Source organism: Lepidochelys kempii, chromosome 3, assembly GCF_965140265.1.
Source record: "Lepidochelys kempii isolate rLepKem1 chromosome 3, rLepKem1.hap2, whole genome shotgun sequence".
Lineage (NCBI taxonomy): Eukaryota > Metazoa > Chordata > Testudines > Cheloniidae > Lepidochelys > Lepidochelys kempii.
In genome coordinates, this window is record NC_133258.1 from 185,778,932 (window position 1) to 185,798,463 (window position 19,532).

At 43.7% G+C, this 19,532-nt stretch overlaps 1 protein-coding gene across 9 annotated transcripts in view; it reads right to left on the reverse strand.

Annotated features, from left to right (window-relative positions):
* Positions 1-19,532, reverse strand: part of CCDC88A (coiled-coil domain containing 88A) — a 359,900-nt gene that overhangs the window by 184,013 nt on the left and 156,355 nt on the right. For all 9 annotated transcript variants that reach the window (XM_073339323.1, XM_073339320.1, XM_073339322.1 and 6 more), the window contains one exon: positions 10,684-10,853. In XM_073339323.1, coding sequence (XP_073195424.1) covers positions 10,684-10,853 — 170 coding nt within the window. The remainder of the gene's footprint in view (positions 1-10,683; positions 10,854-19,532) is intronic.

A 19,532-nucleotide genomic window follows, 5' to 3' on the forward strand; every position in this document is an offset into this window, starting at 1 on the left:
TGATCTGGATGATGGGATGAATTGCACCCTCAGCAAGTTCGCAGATGACTTCTCTACTTCTCTATACTGATATCCAGAAATCACATATTTTTGATATAGGCAAATTCTGCATAATATTGCACATTATTAGATTAGGGCACTATGACTTTTCTATTAACGTTTATGTTCCTTGCTTACATCTCACTCATATTTTTAAATAGAAATCTACAAGCAGTTTGATTTCGATACATTGAATTAAGTGTGTATGAATACAGTTTCTTGCAGTGTCTTCATTACACCGAATTCTTGGATCATATTTTGTATCTAATTCCTTGTGCAGCATGCTAAAAATATATCTCAAAACAATCTTCATATACTTTTTTAAGGAATTGTACGGTATATGGTATAGGTTAAAATGAACTATGAAGTTAGTCTACAAGAAACAGCTTACACTGTCTGTCATCTAGGACTACTTATTTTTTGACTCAAGATACGAATCTATTTGTATTTTCACAATTTTAAATGCAACCCAATATATAGTATAGAGTCCCAAATGTGACTGACAGTTTAATAATTTAAAGAAGTCTAAGATTTTCAATATACTCCTATGCCTAGAGGAAATGTATTTATAAATTAAATTCAAATACAGTGCAAAACGTTAAATGTTCAGAGCCTTCACTGTGGTTCTAATTGTATGCTTCAACTAAAGACTAGAGAGAATTGTACTAAATTATAACGAACATACTGGTGTTCACTGTTTAGGCTATCTATTAACTGCCAATCAAACTAATAACAGTAATTTTTTCACTAATTTTCTTGGTGCAGCTGTTTATAGAATATCCTGGGCGGGCTCATTTCAATAGACACATAATAATACAGACATCAGAAAATGAGAGCCACATCTTTTGTTCTATAGTCCTCATAAAGACTAAAATGTAGTGGGGGAGGGGGTTTCTGAATGAATCAGCCAGATAGTTCAAAAAGAAAAGGAGTACTTTTGGAACCTTAGAGACTAACCAATTTATTTGAGCATAAGCTTTCGTGAGCTACAGCTCACTTCATTGGATGCAATCAGTTGCATCACCTGTTGGGTGATGGCGTACTGCGACATGAAGGTGTGGATGGAAGACCACGTTGCTGCCTTGCATATGTCCTGTATAGGGACCTGCGCAAGGAATGCTGTGGACGAAGCCTGTGCTCTTGTGGAGTGTGCTGTCAGCGGATGGGCTGGAATCTTAACTAGGTCACAGAATGTTCTGATGCAGGACGTGATCCACGATGAAATGCGCTGGGACGAGATGGGAAGCCCCTTCATTCTCTCAGCGATTGCAATAAAGAGCTGTGGTGACCTATGAAACAGCTTTGTGCGCTCAATTTAGAATGCTACGGCTCGCCTGACATCCAGGGAATGGAGCATTCACTCTGTTACTGTCATGTGGCTTAGGGAAGCACACAGGTAAAAATATGTCCTGGTTCACATGAAACTGGGAGACCACCTTTGGTAGAAAAGCGGGGTGAGGGCATAGCTGCAACTTTTCTTTATAAAAGACCATATAGGGAGGCTTGGAAGTCAGGGCTCTGAGCTCAGAGATCCTTCTGGCCGAGGTTATGGCCACCAGAAAGGCCACCTTCCAGGAAAGGTAGGAGAGAAGGCAGGTCACCATAGGCTTGAAAGGGGGCCTCATGAGCGTGGACAGGACCAGGATGAGGTCCCACTGGGGAACAACTGTCGCACCTGGGGATAAAGCTTGTCCAAACCCTTGAGAAACTGGCCCTCCATGGGATTTCCGAAGACTGATCTACCTGCTGCCCCCAGGTGGAAGGCTGAAATGGCAGCCAGGTGTACTTTTATAGATGATACTGCCAACCCCTGCTGCTTGAGGTACGGTACATAGTCCAAAAAAGGAGAATTGACGCTTGCTGCGGAGGGCTGTCCATCTGCAGAGTCCAGATGGAAAACCGATTCCACTTTGCCAGGTACTTGGCACGAGTGGAGGGTTTCCTACTTCCCAGCAGAACTTCCCTGAGTCCTAACACGGAAGCTTGAGTGGGTTCAACCATGGAGTTTCCATGCCGTGAGGTGGGGAGACTCCAGGTTGGGGTGTTGTAGACAGCCATGGTCCTGTGTGATGAGGGTTGTGCACACGGAAGGGTTACTGGTCTGCCCACTGAGAGGTTCAACCGCATGGTGAACCAGTGCTGGCGGGGTCCACGCTGGTGCTATGAGGATCAAGAAAGCCCTGTCCCAGTGAGACCTTGAGGAGGACTTTGTGTATGAGAGCGGAAGGGTGGGAACGTACAGCAGGTGACTCGTCCATGAAAGGTGAAAGGCGTCCGCAATTGAGCCTGGGCTGTGGTTCAGAAATGAGCAGAACTGCTAGGACTTCCTGTTGCTCCCCATCGCGGCTGAAGCAGTCGGCTAGCTTGTTTTGCGTTCCCAGAAGATACGACACCTCTAGGTGTATCGAGTGGGCAATGCAAAAGTCTCATAGCACAAGGGCTTCCTGGCACAGGGGAGAGGAGCACCACCCTGTTTGTTTATATAGAACATCGCTGTGGTGTTGTCCATCAGCACCAACACATAAGCCCTGAGGTGGGCCTGGAATGCTTGGCATGCCAGACGAACCGCCCTCAGCTCCCTTACATTGTTGTGCAGCGATAGTTCTGTGTGGGACCATAGGCCTTGGGTTCTTATATTGCCCAGGTGCGCTCCCCAACCGAGCGCCGAGGCGTCCGTAACCAGCGATAGCATAGGTTGGGGTTTGGCAAAAGGTTCTCCCGCACAGACCACTTGTGGCTGCAGCCACCAGCGGAGAGACTCAAGAATGCGCAGGGGGGGAGGGTGATTAATCTGTCTAGTGGGTCCCTGCTGGGCCTGTGCCCCTGCGCCAACCACACCCTGAGAGGCTGAAGGCACAATCTGGCATGATGAACCACCTATGTGCAGGCCGCCATATGCCCCAACAGTTTCATGCAATTTCTGGCTGTCATTGTGGGGAATCGGTGAAGGTTCTTGATAATGTCCCTGAGTGCTTGGAAGTGCAGCTTGGGCAGGAGCGCCCTGGCTTGCGTGGAGTCCGAGAGAGTTCCTATGAATTCAATTCTTTGCATTGCGTCTAGTGTGGATTTGGGCACGTTCAACATGGAGCCCAGCCTGAGGAAGGTGGCCCGAGCCAGACACACATGCTCCAAAGCCTGTGCTTGCGACTTGGCAAGCCAGTCATCCAGGTACGGGAAAACTTGCACCTGATGTCTGTGGAGGAAGGCTGCCACGACCACCATACACTTTGTGAATACCCAGAGGGCTGCCGAAAGCAGAAACGGGAGTACCCTGAACTGGTAGTGGTGGCTGCTGACCACAAAGTGAAGAAATCGTCTCTGGGTCGGGATAATGGAGATATGAAAGTACGCATCTTTCAAGCCGAGTCCCCTGGATCCATAGAAGGAATGATGGAGGCCAGGGAGACCATGTGAAACTTCACTTTCCTTATGAATGTGTTGAGGTCTCGCAGATCCAGTATAGGCCAGAGCCTACCCTTGGCTTTGCGGATGAGGAAACAGCAGGAGTAGAACCCCTTGTCTCTGAACTACTGAGGAACCTTCTCTACTGCCCATATAGCGAGGAGCGATTGCACCTTCTGCAGAAGGAGTTGTTCCTGAGAAGGGTCCCTGAAGAGGGATGGGGAATGGGGGTGGGAGGAAACAGAATTGGATAGAATATCCCACAACCACTGTGCTGAGGACCCAGCAATCTGACATGATCTGGGACCAAGCACAGTCAAAGTGGGACAGTTGATTCACGAAGAGGGGATAAGGATACGGTGCTGGTCCTCTGTCCTCGGGCACATCTTCAAAAGTTTGGCTTCGGGCCAGGGGGCTTTTTCGAAGAACCCTGGCCTTGGCCTGAGGAGGACTACGACAGGCGCCTCCTATTATTCCTGCCCCGTCTCCTAGACAAGTCTCACTTTGGGGGCCCGGAATAGAAGCGGGACGGGGGCTGACGCCTAAATGGCTTTCTTTGGGGTGCAGAGGTGTGGATCCCCAAAGACTTTAGAGTCGCCCACAAGTCCTTAACACTGCGCAAGTGAGAGTCCGTATTTAGGGCAAAGAAGCCCGCGCAGTCAAAGGGCAGGTCCTGGATAGTGTTCTGGACCTCCGGTGGTATCCCCAACACTTACAGCCACACGCTGCGTCTCATTGTAATGGCAGTGTCCATAGTCCGAGCCGCTGAGTCTGCTGTGTCTAATACAGCCTGGAGGGAGGTTCTTGAGACCACCCTGCCCTCCTCTAAAAGCGCATTAAACTCCTTGCACGAGTCAGCTGGGAGCAACTCCTGAAACTTTGCTAATGTGCTCCAGGAATTGAAAGCATAGCGGTTGAGTACCGCTTGCTGGTTGGCCACTCGAAGCTGGAGCCCACCGGTCAAGTAGACCTTTCGGCCGAAAAGGTCCAGCTTCTTAGCGTCTTGTGACTTTGGAGCGGGACCTAGCTACCCCTACCTCTACTTGTGATTTGCCGCATCGACCACTAGAGTCCCCAGTTGGGAGTGGATGAAAAGGTGTTCATACCCTTTCTGCAACACAAAATAACGTCTCTCCACCACTGCAGTGGTGGGTGGTACCGAGGCTGGAGTCTGCCAGAGCACCCTAGTAGTGTTCTGGATAGTTCTAATCAGGGGCAAGGCCAACCTAGATGGACCCTCCAGAGCAAGGATGTCCACCATCGGGTCTGACTCCTCCGTGACCTCCTCTGCCTGTAGGTTTAGGTTCAGGGCCATGCCTAAGAAGGTCCTGGTGTTCCCTGGTGTCCATCACTAGTATGGTGGTGCCCGCCACTGTCTCATCCAGCAAGGAGGAGGCCCATGGGACCGGGTCTTCCTGCCCTCCTGGCTCCCTAGACGCTGGGTCGGGTGCATTGGTCCCCCCCCTCCGTGACTGGAGGTGGCTCCAGTACAACTGGTGGTGCTGGTTCGGGTGCTGCGCCTGAGTGTGGACGCCCAGAATCCTTGTCCCGTGAGGGGTCCTCCAGAGCTCTGGGGGTGTGGCATGACATCGATATTGCTGAGGGGGGAGCACGAGGTGCAGATGCCACCAATGCGGCCCTGGAGCCCTGATGCTGAGCATGATAGGCCCAAGAAATCCAAAAGAGCCCCTGTACTGGGCCCTGCCACTGGGGTGGCCCAGATACCGCCGGTGCTGACAAGTCCAAGACTCTGCAGTGCTGGCACCGAGAGCGGTACTGGCTGTGTCGGGAGACAGAAGACTCAGCCTCTGACTCAGAAAAGTACTCTGAGCCCTACCACAGGGGGGCAGAGTGAGACAGTGCCGGGGAGCGGCGCTGTCACATCATAGGCTTGGCCCAAGAATGAACAGGGGGTGGTGCCGCTGTCAGTGCTGCTGACGGTGCCTGAACTTGGTCCAGTGTCTGCAGCAGTGCTGGAGCTCGCATCTGCGGGGCTGAGGACTGTGGCGTCATGGCAATAAGGTCCTGCGCTGCCTCGTAGTTATCTAGCATGGAACGGGGGTCGAGCTCTCCCTCCCAAGTCAGGGAGTCCACCAGCACCGGACTCAACGGACCTCCAGTCAGGGCCGGAGTCAATGGTGCCAGGTCTTGAGGGCCAGGCCGTGGGTGTTCCGCTGCGGGACGCACCCAGCTGGAATCCCCTTGCAGCTTCTTAACCGGGGGGGCCGACTCCATCAGGAGAAGCTTTAAATGAGTCTCGCTCTCTTTTAGTCCTGGGTCTAAAGCTCCTGAAAAGTGCGCACTTGTCTGTCTGTCTGATGACCTTCTCTTAGGCACTTAAGACAAGCAGCATGCGGATCACCTCTGGGCCTAGGGTTTACACTCCTCTTGCATACTTTAAACCCCTAGGGAAAACTGGTGGTGGGAGGGGGTGACAGGGGCAAAGTTAGCTTGACTATAAACTATTATACAACTACTGTTATTACAACTCAATTAAGCTATTTACAAATAAGAAAAGGGAACCAATAGGTAGCCACTTGCGAATGCAAGAGACTGAGCTGCTCCAACAACCTTCACTGGTGGTAAGAAGGAACTGAGCAGGCAGCAAGTCAGCAGGGTCCTATATACACTGCCATGAAGGCGTCACTCCATGGGCCTCCACAGCAAACCTGATGGGTACTGGTAGGGGAAAAACCTATTGGAATGCACATGAGCAATCACTTGAAGAACATAATCTTTTTGAAAGTCCTGACCTGCTCACAGCCCACAGCTCTCTGCTTCACCCTGCCTTTTCCCTAGTGCCTCAATTGTTGAGGCAAATATATTCCCGCACAAGATTACATCTATAAAAAGACACATTTAAAGCACAGTAAGGCACATACCACTGATACAGTAGTAATGGAGGATAAGACAGACAGGGAATTACACTGGTGTCTGCACCTGAAATAATACCAGTGCACCATGTAAACTGAAAGGCAGTGCTGAATTAGGGTTTGTCTTCAAAGAGAAGTTAGTGGTCAGCAAGCTAGAGTGTGAATTTACAGCACACTAGCTACTCTGCACTAACTCCCTATGTGGACATGTTTACTGTGCAGTAAAAGTGCCTTGGGGCATTTTAGCTAAGTATACTTATAAGCATACTAAGCTAAAGTACGGTTGGGCATTTGACCAGTCCAAAATAACTGCATAATAATTGACTAATCAAACATTGGTCAAATATGGCCAAATAATGACAAAAATGGTCAAATATTTTAAAGCGCTATTATTAGAACAACAGTAACAAAAAAAGGGTAAGATTTTATGGTCTTCACTAGGCTTAGCCTTAGATACATGCTTATGCCTAATTACAAAAATCAAGTTACTTAAATGTGTAAAAAATATAAAACACAATGAAATGAGGTTCTAAAAAATGAAAGAATCATGACTACCTTTTTTAGACATGTCAGCTTAGCATTTAAATGCAAACATTATTCAAGACTGAACAGTTACCAAAAAAAAAGAAAAATAATTTTTAAATTACTAGGTAGGCAGCAAGCAAACTCTTCATGCAACTTGCTTTTCATTAACTTCTTTTTCTTTATCAGCTTCAACTGCTTCATCTATATCTTTGTCATCCTCATCACTTATCAGTATCTCCTTCTTGCTCTTCATCTGATGAATACAGTAAACTCTTCATCTGCCATTTTCTTCTCCAATCTTAAATTGTGATGCGCAGTCACCAGATTCCCAGTAGTGGAGGTCTGCAGTCTACTTCTGATTTTTGAACGAATGATTCCGCAAACCAACCAATTTAGTTCTGCACAAGCAGTCGTACACAGAAGTGTTAAAAGAATTTCTACCACTTTGCAGCTAGAATGCAATGAGGACACAACCCTTTCCACCACGATGGAAGTGCAGAAGTATTTCAATTCAGCTGCTGCGATTGCACTCCATATTGTTTTATGTTTTATGACTGAATGAGCTGATTCTTGTTTTATAATTTCCTGCCTTGGTCAGAATTGTTTGTTCATTTGTATATCCTTTAAAATTTTCAACAGCCACTATGAAGTTACAGGCTGAATCAAACTTCTCATCAGAAATGTCTTGGCTCCTGAAGTGTGGTTCAAGAAGGTAAGCCCTGACTGGGATGATATAGTTGGGGATTTGTCCTGCTTTGAGCAGGGAGTTGGACTAGACGACCTCCTGAGGTCCCTTCCACCCCCGATATTCTATGATTCTATGAAGTAACAACAAGCAAAAAGAAAAGGAGTACTTGTGGCACCTTAGAGACTAACCAACTTATTTGAGCATAAGCTCTGATGCATCTGATGAAGTGAGCTGTAGCTCACAAAAGCTTATGCTCAAATAAATTGGTTAGTCTCTAAGGTGCCACAAGTACTCCTTTTCTTTTTGCGAATACAGACTAACACGGCTGCTACTCTGAAACTTGTCTATTATCTTCTTCTCTTCAGCTTTTGCAAGTGGACTGTGTTCATTATTCTCACAAATATGTCTCTTACAAGTGTTGTTGTAGCCATATTGGTCCCAGGATGTGAGAGACCAAGGTAGGTGAGCACATATCTTTTATTGGATCAACTTCTGCTGGTGGAAGAGATAAGACAAGCTTTTGAGCTACACAAAGTCTCTTCCACTGATCCAATGAAGGATATTATTTCTCCCAAATAAGTTTTAACACCAAGAACAAGTTCCTGAACATCAGACAATACAGAACTATCATTTTCCAATTCGGAATGGACTGAGCTACAAGTTCAGGCAGTGAAATTAATTTTTGCGTTTCAGATCCAAAAAGGCATTGTCTTCAAGAATATCAGTGAGGATTTTTCAGAGGCAGCACCTAGCCACCATTTCTTCAAGCTGACTGACTAGCTTTCTTGCTTATTTGAAGATCTTTGAGACATTTAATAGAAGATGCCCATTGAGTACAACAAGCCTTACTCAGTGCGGATGAAATTGAGTGCTGTATTAACTGACACTGAAAAAGGCTGTTGACACTTCTTTGTTTTTTAAAAAATTGACAATGCTTTTCATTTTCGAGGCATGATGAGAAAGTTGTCAGATCTTCAATTTCACCAGTGAAAACCTGCATTGTATGGGCAGCTCATTCATAACACAGAACATTTATCAATGAAGACCAAGCAGAGCTTCCATATTAGCCACTTCGTCAGCCACAAATGAAATAACCTTCCGTTGACCCAAGTCCATTATATTTTTTTAACTGGTCAGCTATACGTTGGGCTGTATAATGATGCTCAGTTATGCAATGGAACAAGTAAAACTCTGGTTGTGGAGCTGTTATCATGAAGTTGATGACAGTCTCATTGCTCCATCCATCAGACACTAGAGACATGAGGGGTTTGTGCAATAAGAACACCAGCTCTCTTTTTTCACATCATCCACTTCAGCATTCAGAAGACTTCCTGCAAGCTGTTTCCTACTTAGTATTTTGTAAATTGGACAAAACTTATGAAAAAATTATAGCATATAAGGATTACTGACTATATTAAGTGTACTACTGGCATAAATACCTCTAGCAAATCTACAATTAAGTTCATTTTTCTGGTAACAGGACACTCTATCCAAAAACCTCTTAATACCACTTTCAAAAACATCTGAAGACTTTTCAGAAGTAGGAGTTTTAAATGCTGAACCAGATGGAGTAGTAAAATTCTTATTAGAAGATCAAGAAATGGCATTTGCTTCACTTTCATTGTCATATCACTATCTTCATCAAAAGACTCCATGTGTTGTGATACTGCTGCCGAAGACAAAGTAGGAGAATGCAGACAAATTTTGATGCAGACCACTTTTCCCTTTCTTGTTGTTTGATCATAATAATCTATCTTTGACAGTAGTTGGACATATATCACAAGAATTCAACAAGTGTTTCTTCATTCTAAATACATGTGTTCTACTCAGAAAAAGATCTTCCACATAGTTTGAACAGTTTTTCCATGTTCCTATCTAGTAAAAAATGTCCATGCAAATGATTTTGGCTTTCTCCTACTCTGCATAATTTATTATGTCACTGGTGGGTGAGGTAGAATCTTTTATTGGACAAACTTCTGTTGGTGAGAGAGATAAGTTTTCAAGAGACACAGAGCTCTGTGAGCTGTAGCTCACGAAATCTTATGCTCAAATAAATTTGTTAGTCTAAGGTGCCACAAGTACTCCTTTTCTTTTTGTGAATACAGACTAACACGGCTGCTACTCTGAAACCTGTTCTTGTATTTCAGTCAACCAGTAGCCATTCAGTTCTATTTCTAACTGATCCTATTCCAGAAGAATCCAGTAAATCAAAATGCTTTTGGGCATGCTGCCCTCTCCTCCCCAGGACGCTTACAGACTCCCAGATCACATAAAGGGGAGCAGTTGGCCACTCCTTCCTGCAGCAAAAACAATCAACTCATAAGCAGCAAAAGAAGCAGAAACAGAGCAGGGAGAGAAGGACTTCTATAGAGATGTGATGTCACAACACTGTCAATCGCACAGAACTTTTTATATGATCAGTAAGGTTTTGGCTGAGGATAAACAGGAGGGGTCGAATAACAGGTGGTCATTATTTGACTGGCTTACCAAGCCTAAGGTAAAGTACACAAGAATGTGTAAGAATGTACACATAGGGAGTTAGTGGGGTTACACCTACTGTGCTGTAAATTCACACCCTAGCTTTCTGTGCACTAACTTCTCATATAGACAGGCCTTTACATTATCTGAAGATTGTGAATGTGAAATGGCTCAATTACACCAACCAGGCACCACAGGTTTAACATAAGTCACTGAACTGCATGGCAACTCAGGATTGGTCAAGTATATCCCAAACCCGCAAGGAGTTCCCAAATATGCGAACCCTCAGAAAGTTGCATAGTATACTTTTATGAGCACTTCACACTCATTTTACATCATCACAATGACACAAACTAACCACAACATACTCAAAAGTTCAACTTATTGTTCTGTTGATATGTTCATAGCTAAAACATCAATGAATTCTCAATATACAGTAAGAGAAAGAGCACATATACTAAGACACATCTGAAACTACAGCTGTTATTACAATAAAATTCTCACACTCTAGATAATATATAATAGTAATAGCTCCAAAATATATTTAAAACTACTGTTTCATATTTAAAACTGGACAATTGGCCTAGAGAGTACAGTATTGTGTGAGGTCAGCAATACTGTAAGACCCAAGAACCCAATTCTCGCATTGAGATTCATTTCCAATCAATATGTACTTACAGCTCCTGCCTAAGTCTTCTTATTTTTGCTTTGGCATCTGCTAGCTCCACTGACAAGTGCTGTCTGCTTTCAGTGCGTTTAATGCCTGGAGATCCACAAGGTGATTGTGCTGCTGACGCATGAGGTAGAAAATGAAGACAGTCCCGTTCTTCAGAAAGCTCTACGATAGTCTAAGAAATAAAACACAACAAGCATATAAGCACTTCAGATGGCTGGTTATATGTCAAAAAGTAACAAATAACTTTTAAAGGTATAGTAAATCAAAGATTGAAATGATACAAGAACTAAACTAATATGGTCTTGTGGTAAAAAAACAAGTTGGAATCAGGAATACTAGATTCAATTCCTAGCTCTGCCACAGACCTCCTTTGTGACTTTTGGCAAGTCACATAAGATTTTCAAAAACAGAAGCTTAAATTTAGACTTCTAGTCTCATATTTAAGTACCAAGTAAGAGGCCTGATTCTCAAAAATGTTCACCACCCAACAGTTTCCATTGACTTTATTGAGAACAGCAAGGTTCTCAGCACTTTTGAAAATCAGCTTATTTATTTAGGAGCTATGACACAGGGCCAGAAAGGGTTAAGCAACTTGCAGGCTAAATGACCCAAATTCAACCTTTAAAGACATCTGAGAGAAGTATGTAAATACTAACTAGGGCTATTCCTTATAAATAGCTAACATAGCTATGTTAAATAGACTAGAGTTTTGAAATGCAAACCTGTATTGTTAGAGAATTAGAGGTAATATTAACTGTATGTGTTTTTATGTTGTTAGTTGTTAACCATGTAAACCACCACTGATGTAAACAAATAGTTCCTGTCTATTACTATAGCTATTGATTCAGAGATCAAAAGAGAATATTAACATTTAGATTAAACTTGGCTGTAATAGTGTAATTGTCTATATTTCTCTTTGAAGGTTGTAGTAAACTGTCTTTGACCTGCTTAATGGATAATTACCTTATGCTAATGAATGCAACCAGTTACCTGTGTATACATAGGAAATAGGTAATTCTACTTCAAAGCAACTATTCTTCACCCAATGGATCAACCTGATATTGGACATTGAACTGAACTTATGGACAAACTCTGAAAGAACTCTTTGAAACTTTAAAGCTCACCATCTCCACTATTAAACTGATAATTTATTCAATTCTGTATGTATAATGATCTTTTAACCACACTCTCTCTCTCTTTTCTTTTTTAATAAAGTTTAGTTTAGTTAATAAGAATGGCCTGTAAGCTATATTTGGGTAAGATCTTCCCTGATGCTCCCTGACTCAGATGAGAGAAGAGTAGAGAGTCAGGAAGGGACAAAACCATCAAGTCTTTAGCTACTATATAGGAGGTGTAGACAATACCAATATGGTACTGGATAGGATGGTACTGACTGTGAGCTGGGAGGCTTCATCAGTAATGACCCTGTTAGTGCTGGTCTTGCGAACAAAGTCATTGGGGATGATCTTGTTGACCAAAATTACCAGTACCAAGACCATTAGTACTCATGGAAACTGAACCTCTAGAGACGGTGCAGAAGATAACGGTACTGGGCCCTTTGAGGAACAATTAGACCATGGCAAGATGGGGTGTGAAACTAAACTGCAGTAGTCTGCCATAGTATAACAGTCTGTGTGCACCCTGTTGATGCATGTTAACAGTCCTCTTTGAAATGGGACTAGTTCATAGTGCATTAATGGACTGTTAACGTGTCAGCAGGGAGCATATGGACAGTGAGACTGCAGAAGGTTACCGCAGGGTAGATTCACACCCCAGTTTGCCATGGTCTAATTGTCTGTAAAAACAAACTTTATGTTGTTGAATGGGCACTAAGCACCAGTATGTCAAAGTGCACTACAAAACTTTTAGTGAGGTAGCAGGGTCCACATGGTGACTTAGACCAGTGGTTCTCAACCAGAGGTAAGGGTATCCTTAGGGGTACACAGAGGTCTTCCAGAGCGTACATCAACTCATCTAGATATATGCCTAGTTTTACAGCAGGCTACATAAAAAACACTAGCGAAGTCAGTATAAACTAAAATTTCATATAGACATGACTTGTTTATACTGCTCTATATATTATACACTGAAATATAAGTACAATATTTATATTCCAATTGATCTATTTTATAATTTTATGGTAAAAATGAGAAAGTACTCAATTTTTCAGTAATAGTGTGCTGTGACATTTTGAATTTTTATGTCTGATTTTGTAACCCAGTAGTTTTTAAGTGACGTTTAACTTGGGGCTACGCAAGACAAATCAGACTCCTGAAAGGGGTACAATAGTCTGGAAAGGTTGAGAGCCACTGATTTAGACTTGGTCTACACTACAAACATTGGTCGATGGAAACCACCTTATGTCAACCTGTATGCGTCTACACTACCAGGTCCCTCCTACCAACCTAACTCAACTGTTATGTCGACTTAATTACTCCACCTCTGCGAGAGACATAGCGCTTAATTTGATGATGTTGGTCGACAGAGAGGCAGTATAGACACAGCACTGTATAAATCGACTGTATTGGCCTCCAGCAGATGTGCCACAATGCTCCGCTGTGACCACTCTGGTGATGGTTTTCAACTCTGCTGCACAGCCACCGGGTACACAGGAAACAACCCCTCCCCTTTAAAACCCTTGGAATTTTTGAATTCCCATTTCCTGTTTGACAGTGTTTTCCCCAGGAATTGAAATTAGGGAGGTGTTCGAATTTACGGGCTTGGGGGCTCTCAGGGCCGATCAGAGGTGCAACCATGAGGGTGAAGGTGGGCTCTATGGCACCATAGTAAAAACTGAAAAATGTTTCATGACTATTAGATTTAACTCATGTTTTAAAATCATCACACAAATTAAAGTTGGCTACTCAAGCCTTCTATGAAGCACTACATCTACATCCTTCTCGGTTTCTTGTTATAATTTTGCACAACTCTGTTACTGAACTTCTTGAATGCAATGCTTTCATTTTTGGTGGCTTCTCGTATGTCCGATACTTACATTCCTTCAACTGATATGCTCATTAGTTCATTCACATGATCAGGCAGAAGGTGACTTCTTTCAGAACACAAAGTTCTGTTCAATGATGAAAAAGAACACTCAACTGTAGCTGTTGTGACTGGGAGTAGCAAGAGATACATTCCTACTTCTTTCATCCCAGGAAACATAGCACAAAGATCAGTTTGAGCCATTAGTGATGATAAAAAAGAAGTTGAAGTCAAATCTTCATTCATTCATTGTCTGAGACTCCAACCTGTGTTCAAATTCTCTATTCTGTCCTGAGCACACAGCAGCCCCATTCCTGGTAGTGTTTCACTCCGCTCAACTGTCGGTGTTTTATAGGACAGCAAAAGCTATGTAGAGGTTCAGTAGAATCCAGAAGTCGCTGTTGTAGGGTTTTAAGAATCAAAGTCTGTGTACTTTTTCAGCTGGCTTAACAAATACTTCTTGTCTTCTTCACTTAAGGATTCAATATAAATGCCTTCATTAGTCAACTTCTGGACTGAAGCCTTTGCTTCTTCCAGTACTTTTTCAATGGACAGCTCTCTGATTGATCCAAATGTAGCTTCTATTGCTGGACAAAGAGCTACTACTGTTGTAGCAGATGCCTGGATGGCATTGTTTAATGACCCAAGTGGTTTCAACAGTAGACTTACAAGAGAGAGAATGGCAATAGTCTTCTCTGAACATAGTAGCAAAACCCTAAGCCTCACTACTTAGATCCATCCCATCTTGGTAGATACTTTCCAAAGCCAGTAATAATGGCTGGAGTAATTTTAAGACAACAGCCAAGGATCAATCATGAGAAAACCAGAGGGTTTTCCCAGGTTGGACTAATTTGAACTTCAGTCCCAGTGTATCTTCCATATTTTCCTAGATATTCAGTCTTTTTTGGACTCTTGCTGAAAAAAGAATATAATGAAGACACCAAATTTATAGCTTTGTTAATGCCTTTTGAAGAGTCTGCAGTTTGTACTAGCACTAGTTGGAGTAGATGGCCTCTGCAGCGTGCATAGGAGAGATTAAGCTTACACTTTTCTCTGAGCAAAACTTGTACTCCACCATGTCTTTCAGAGAAGTTTGCAGCTCCATCAAATGCACAAGCAGCCATCCGTTTGGAGTCCAACTGACAAGCATTTAACTCCTCTAAGATGTGGGTTGCCACGGACGCAGCTGATGTGTCTTCTATAACTTGAACACCTAGAAATGCATCTACTGGCCTACCACTGACATCAAGATAAAGTACACAATGACTTAATACTTGATGCCCATTTGCATCGGTGCATTCATCAGCCACGTATGCAAATTTTTTGAATGTGGTGAGAGAGTTCTTCACTTTTTCAACTGTTGAGTCTTTCACTGTTGCACCACATGCTTGTAGCCAGTCAGTTGAGTTTCTTGCAGAAAGATAGTGAGCATTTGCTGGTCTTGTTCGGAACCAGTGTTCAACTTCAGGGTGAACAAGTGACAATGCACTTAACATTGGCCTCCAGTTTGTAATGTGTGGTATCTCTTGCTTAAATAGAAAGTAGGATGGCACAGCCATGTTTGTTCGCATGAACTGTGTTGTGTCTCCAGCATTCTTAACAGCTTCATTAACACTCACCGGTGTTGTCCTTGGTCAGTGGAGACTCAGCATTCAGAGGTGCTTTCACATGAGTTCACCTCCCAGCTGGGGGACAAGAAGGCACCTTGCTCGTTCCTCCAGCTGCTCACTGTTCGCTCTGGCCACTGTTGTTCATTGTGCCACCGTTCACTCCATCACTCTGTTGCCAATGGCCCTGCGCTGTCACCTGCCACTGTGACCTCTGCAAGTGGTCTCTTGAGGTTCCACCCAGCTCTCAGTGATTTCAGCTGATCTCTCAGTGGGGGAACCTCGCTGCTAGTACAGACTGGACCGTCTCTTCCACAGAAACACTGTCCCACAGCAGGTCTAAGCACTTAGACCTGATTATCAGTGATTTCAGCTGTAGTGGTCACTTAACAGAACAAAAGACTATCTATGGAGCCTAATCAGCTCTTTCTTTAAACAGTAGAGAGGGGCAGTCAAATAGTACTTGTGACTCAGGCAGACCATCAAGCAAAACACCTGTCCCCACCCTCTCATAAGAACATAAGAATGGCCATACCAAAGGTTCATCCAGCCCAGCATCCTGTCTACCGACAGTGGCCAATACCAGGTGCCCCAGAGGGAGTGAACCTAACAGGTAATGATCAAGTGATCTCTCTCCTGCCATCCATCTCCTCCCTCTGACAAACACAGACTAGGGACACCATTTCTTACCCATCCCAGCTAATAGCCATTAATGGACTTAACCTCCATGAATGTTTCCAGTTCTCTTTTAAACCCTGTTATAGTCCTAGCCTTCATAATCTCCTCAGGCAAGGAGTTCCCACAGGTTGACTGTGCGCTGAGTGAACAAGAATTTCCTTTTGTTTTAAACCTGCTGCCCATTAATTTCATTTGGTGGCCCCTAAGTTCTTATATTATGGGAACAAGTAAATAACTTTTCCTTATTCACTTTCTCCACACCACTCATGATTTTATATACCATGATCATATCCTCCCTTAGTCTCCTCTTTTCCAAGCTGAAAAGCCCTAGCCTCTTTAATCTCTCCTCATATGGGACCTGTTCCAAACCCCTAATCATTTTAGTTGCCCTTTTCTGAACCTTTTCTAATGCCAGTATATCTTTTTTGAGATGATGAGACTACAACTGTGCAGTATTCAAGATGTGGGTGCACCATGGATTTATATAAGGGCAATAAGATATTCTCCATCTTATTCTCTATCCTCTCTCTTGATGCCCTCAATCAGCACAGGCTAAGTACAGTTCCACTGCCCTTTACTCATACAATAAGAATAACAACATTTCATTACCCACCCCCGCCCCACATTCATAGATTCATAGATTCATAGATATTTAGGTCAGAAGGGACCATTATGATCATCTAGTCTGACCTCCTGCACAATGCAGGCCACAGAATTTCACCCACCACTCCTAAAAAAGACCTCACACCTATATCTGTGCTATTGAAGTCCTCAAATTGTAGTTTGAAGACCTCAAGGAGCAGAGAATCCTCCAGCAAGTGACCCGTGCCCCATGCTACAGAGGAAGGCGAAAAACCTCCAGGGCCTTCCAATCTGCCCTGGAGGAAAATTCCTTCCCGACCCCAAATATGGCGATCAGCTAAACCCTGAGCATATGGGCAAGATTCATCAGCCAGATACTACAGAAAATTCTTTCCCGGGTAACTTGGATCTTACCCCATCTAAAAACCCATCACAGGCCATTGGGCCTATTTACCATGAATATTTAATTACCAAAACCATGTTATCCCATCATACCATCTCCTCCATAAACTTATCGAGTTTAATCTTAAAGCAAGATAGATCTTTTGCCCCCACTACTTCCCTCGGAAGGCTATTCCAAAACTTCACTCCTCTGATGGTTAGAAACCTTCGTCTAATTTCTAATCTAAATTTCCTAGTGGCCAGTTTATATCCATTTGTTCTTGTGTCCACATTGGTATTGAGTTGAAATAATTCCTCTCCCTCTCTGGTATTTATCCCTCTGATATATTTATAGAGAGCAATCATATCTCCCCTCAACCTTCTTTTAGTTAGGCTAAACAAGCCAAGCTCCCTGAGTCTCCTTTCATAAGACAAGTTTTCCATTCCTCGGATCATCCTAGTAGCCCTTCTCTGTACCTGTTCCAGTTTGAATTCATCCTTCTTAAACATGGGAGACCAGAACTGCACACAGTATTCCAGGTGAGGTCTCACCAGTGCCTTATATAACGGTACTAAAACCTCCTTATCCCTACTGGAAATACCTCTCCTGATGCATCCCAAGACGACATTAGCTTTTTTCACAGCCATATCACATTGGCAGCTCATAGTCAACCTATGATCAACCAATACTCCAAGGTCCTTTTCCTCCTCCGTTACTTCTAGTTGATGCGTCCCTAGCTTATAACTAAAATTCTTGTTATTAATCCCTAAATGCATGACCTTACACTTCTCACTATTAAATTTCATCCTATTCCTATTACTCCAGTTTACAAGGTCATCCAGATCCTCCTGTAGGGTATCCCTGTCCTTCTCTAAATTAGCAATACCTCCCAGCTTTGTATCATCTGCAAACTTTATTAGCACACTCCCACTTTTTGTGCCCAGGTCAGTAATAAAAAGATTAAATAAGATTGATCCCAAAACTGATCCTTGAGGAACTCCACTGGTAACCTCCCTCCAACTTGACAGTTCACCTTTCAGTAGGACCCGTTGTAGTCTCCCCTTTAACCAATTCCCTATCCACCTTTCAATTTTCCTATTGATGCCCATCTTATCCAATTTAACTAATAATTCCCCATGTGGCACAGTATCAAACGCCTTACTAAAATCTAAATAAATTAGATCCACTGCGTTTCCTTTATCTAAAAAATCTGTTAAGTGATTTGTAACCCAACCCCAGCCAAAATCTATCACTTGGGCAACACAGCTCTGTTTGCTGGATATCTAGGTGATTAGGTGTGAATGTAAATACAATCTGGTCCTGAAGCCTTTCCCCCCAGCCCCCAGCTCATCACTAGCTGTCAGGGAGAGCTCATTTAGAGTTTGCTTACAAATCATCATTTGAAATTATTACGTTGGCCAACATCACCGAAATGAAAGCACTGACATTGTCATAAAAAACAACACCTGTATAAGGAAGCTAGCCTATGTTCATACTTTTCAAATCTATTATACTTAAGTGTGTATTAATGTTTCAATTTCAATTCAAATTTCCAAACAGTCACTAAATTGGCAACACTGCATGTAATTAGTTCACAAAACTGGGGTGAAGGGGTGTTGGGGAAATTCGGGGGGGGGGGGGGGGTGTAGGGAAATCCCTGCTGTTTGATCAGCATGGAGAGCTCGGCAGCCCAGCTGATCAAGATGACTCAACGCACCGAACGCACTCCAGTCTGGAGTACATAGAAGGTGGTGGATCTTATTGGTCTGTGGAGAGAATAGTTTGTGCAGGCACAGCTCCGATCCAGCCATAGAAAAGTCGACACATACAAAAAGATTGCGTGGGGCATGGTGGAAAAGAGCTACACCAGGGACATACAGCAGTGCTGTGTGAAAATCGAAGAACTTCAGCAAGTGTACCAGAAGACAAGGGACACAAACAGTCATTCTGGTTCTGCACCACAGACATGCCACGTCTACAATGAGCTGCATGCGATTCTCAGTGGCGACCCCACAACTACCCACAAATGCAGCGTGGATACCTCACAAAAGTCTGAGTCCGGGGCCACCTGAGGAACAAGGAGAGAATTATGGATGAGGAAGAGGAGAATGGGAGACAGGCAAGCCGGGGATCCATTCTCCCCAAGAGTCAGGAGCTATTTTTAACATCAGAGCAGTCCAGCTGGTCGCAAGACAGCATAATGGCCGAGCGTGATGCCGGGAAAGGCACCTCTGGTGAGTATGCAATTTCAATCACTCTTATATTTTATGTTTAATTTGAAGAAAAAGTGAGGTGCAGTGGGTATCTGTTTCCCAGTGTACGCTCGAACTACGGAGACGGTGCCCCTGGAAAATCATAGAATATCAAGGTTAGAAGGGACCTCAGGAGGTCATCTAGTCCAACCCCCTGCTCAAAGCAGGACCAATCCCCAACTAAATCATGCCAGCCAGGGCTTTGTCAAGCCTGACCTTAAAAACCTCTAAGGAAGGAGATTCCAGGACTGCACTAGGTAACCCATTCCAGTGCTTCACCACCCTCCTAGTGAAAAAGTTTTTCCTAATATCCAACCTATACCTCTCCCACTGCAACTTGAGACCATTACTCCTTGTTCTGTCATATG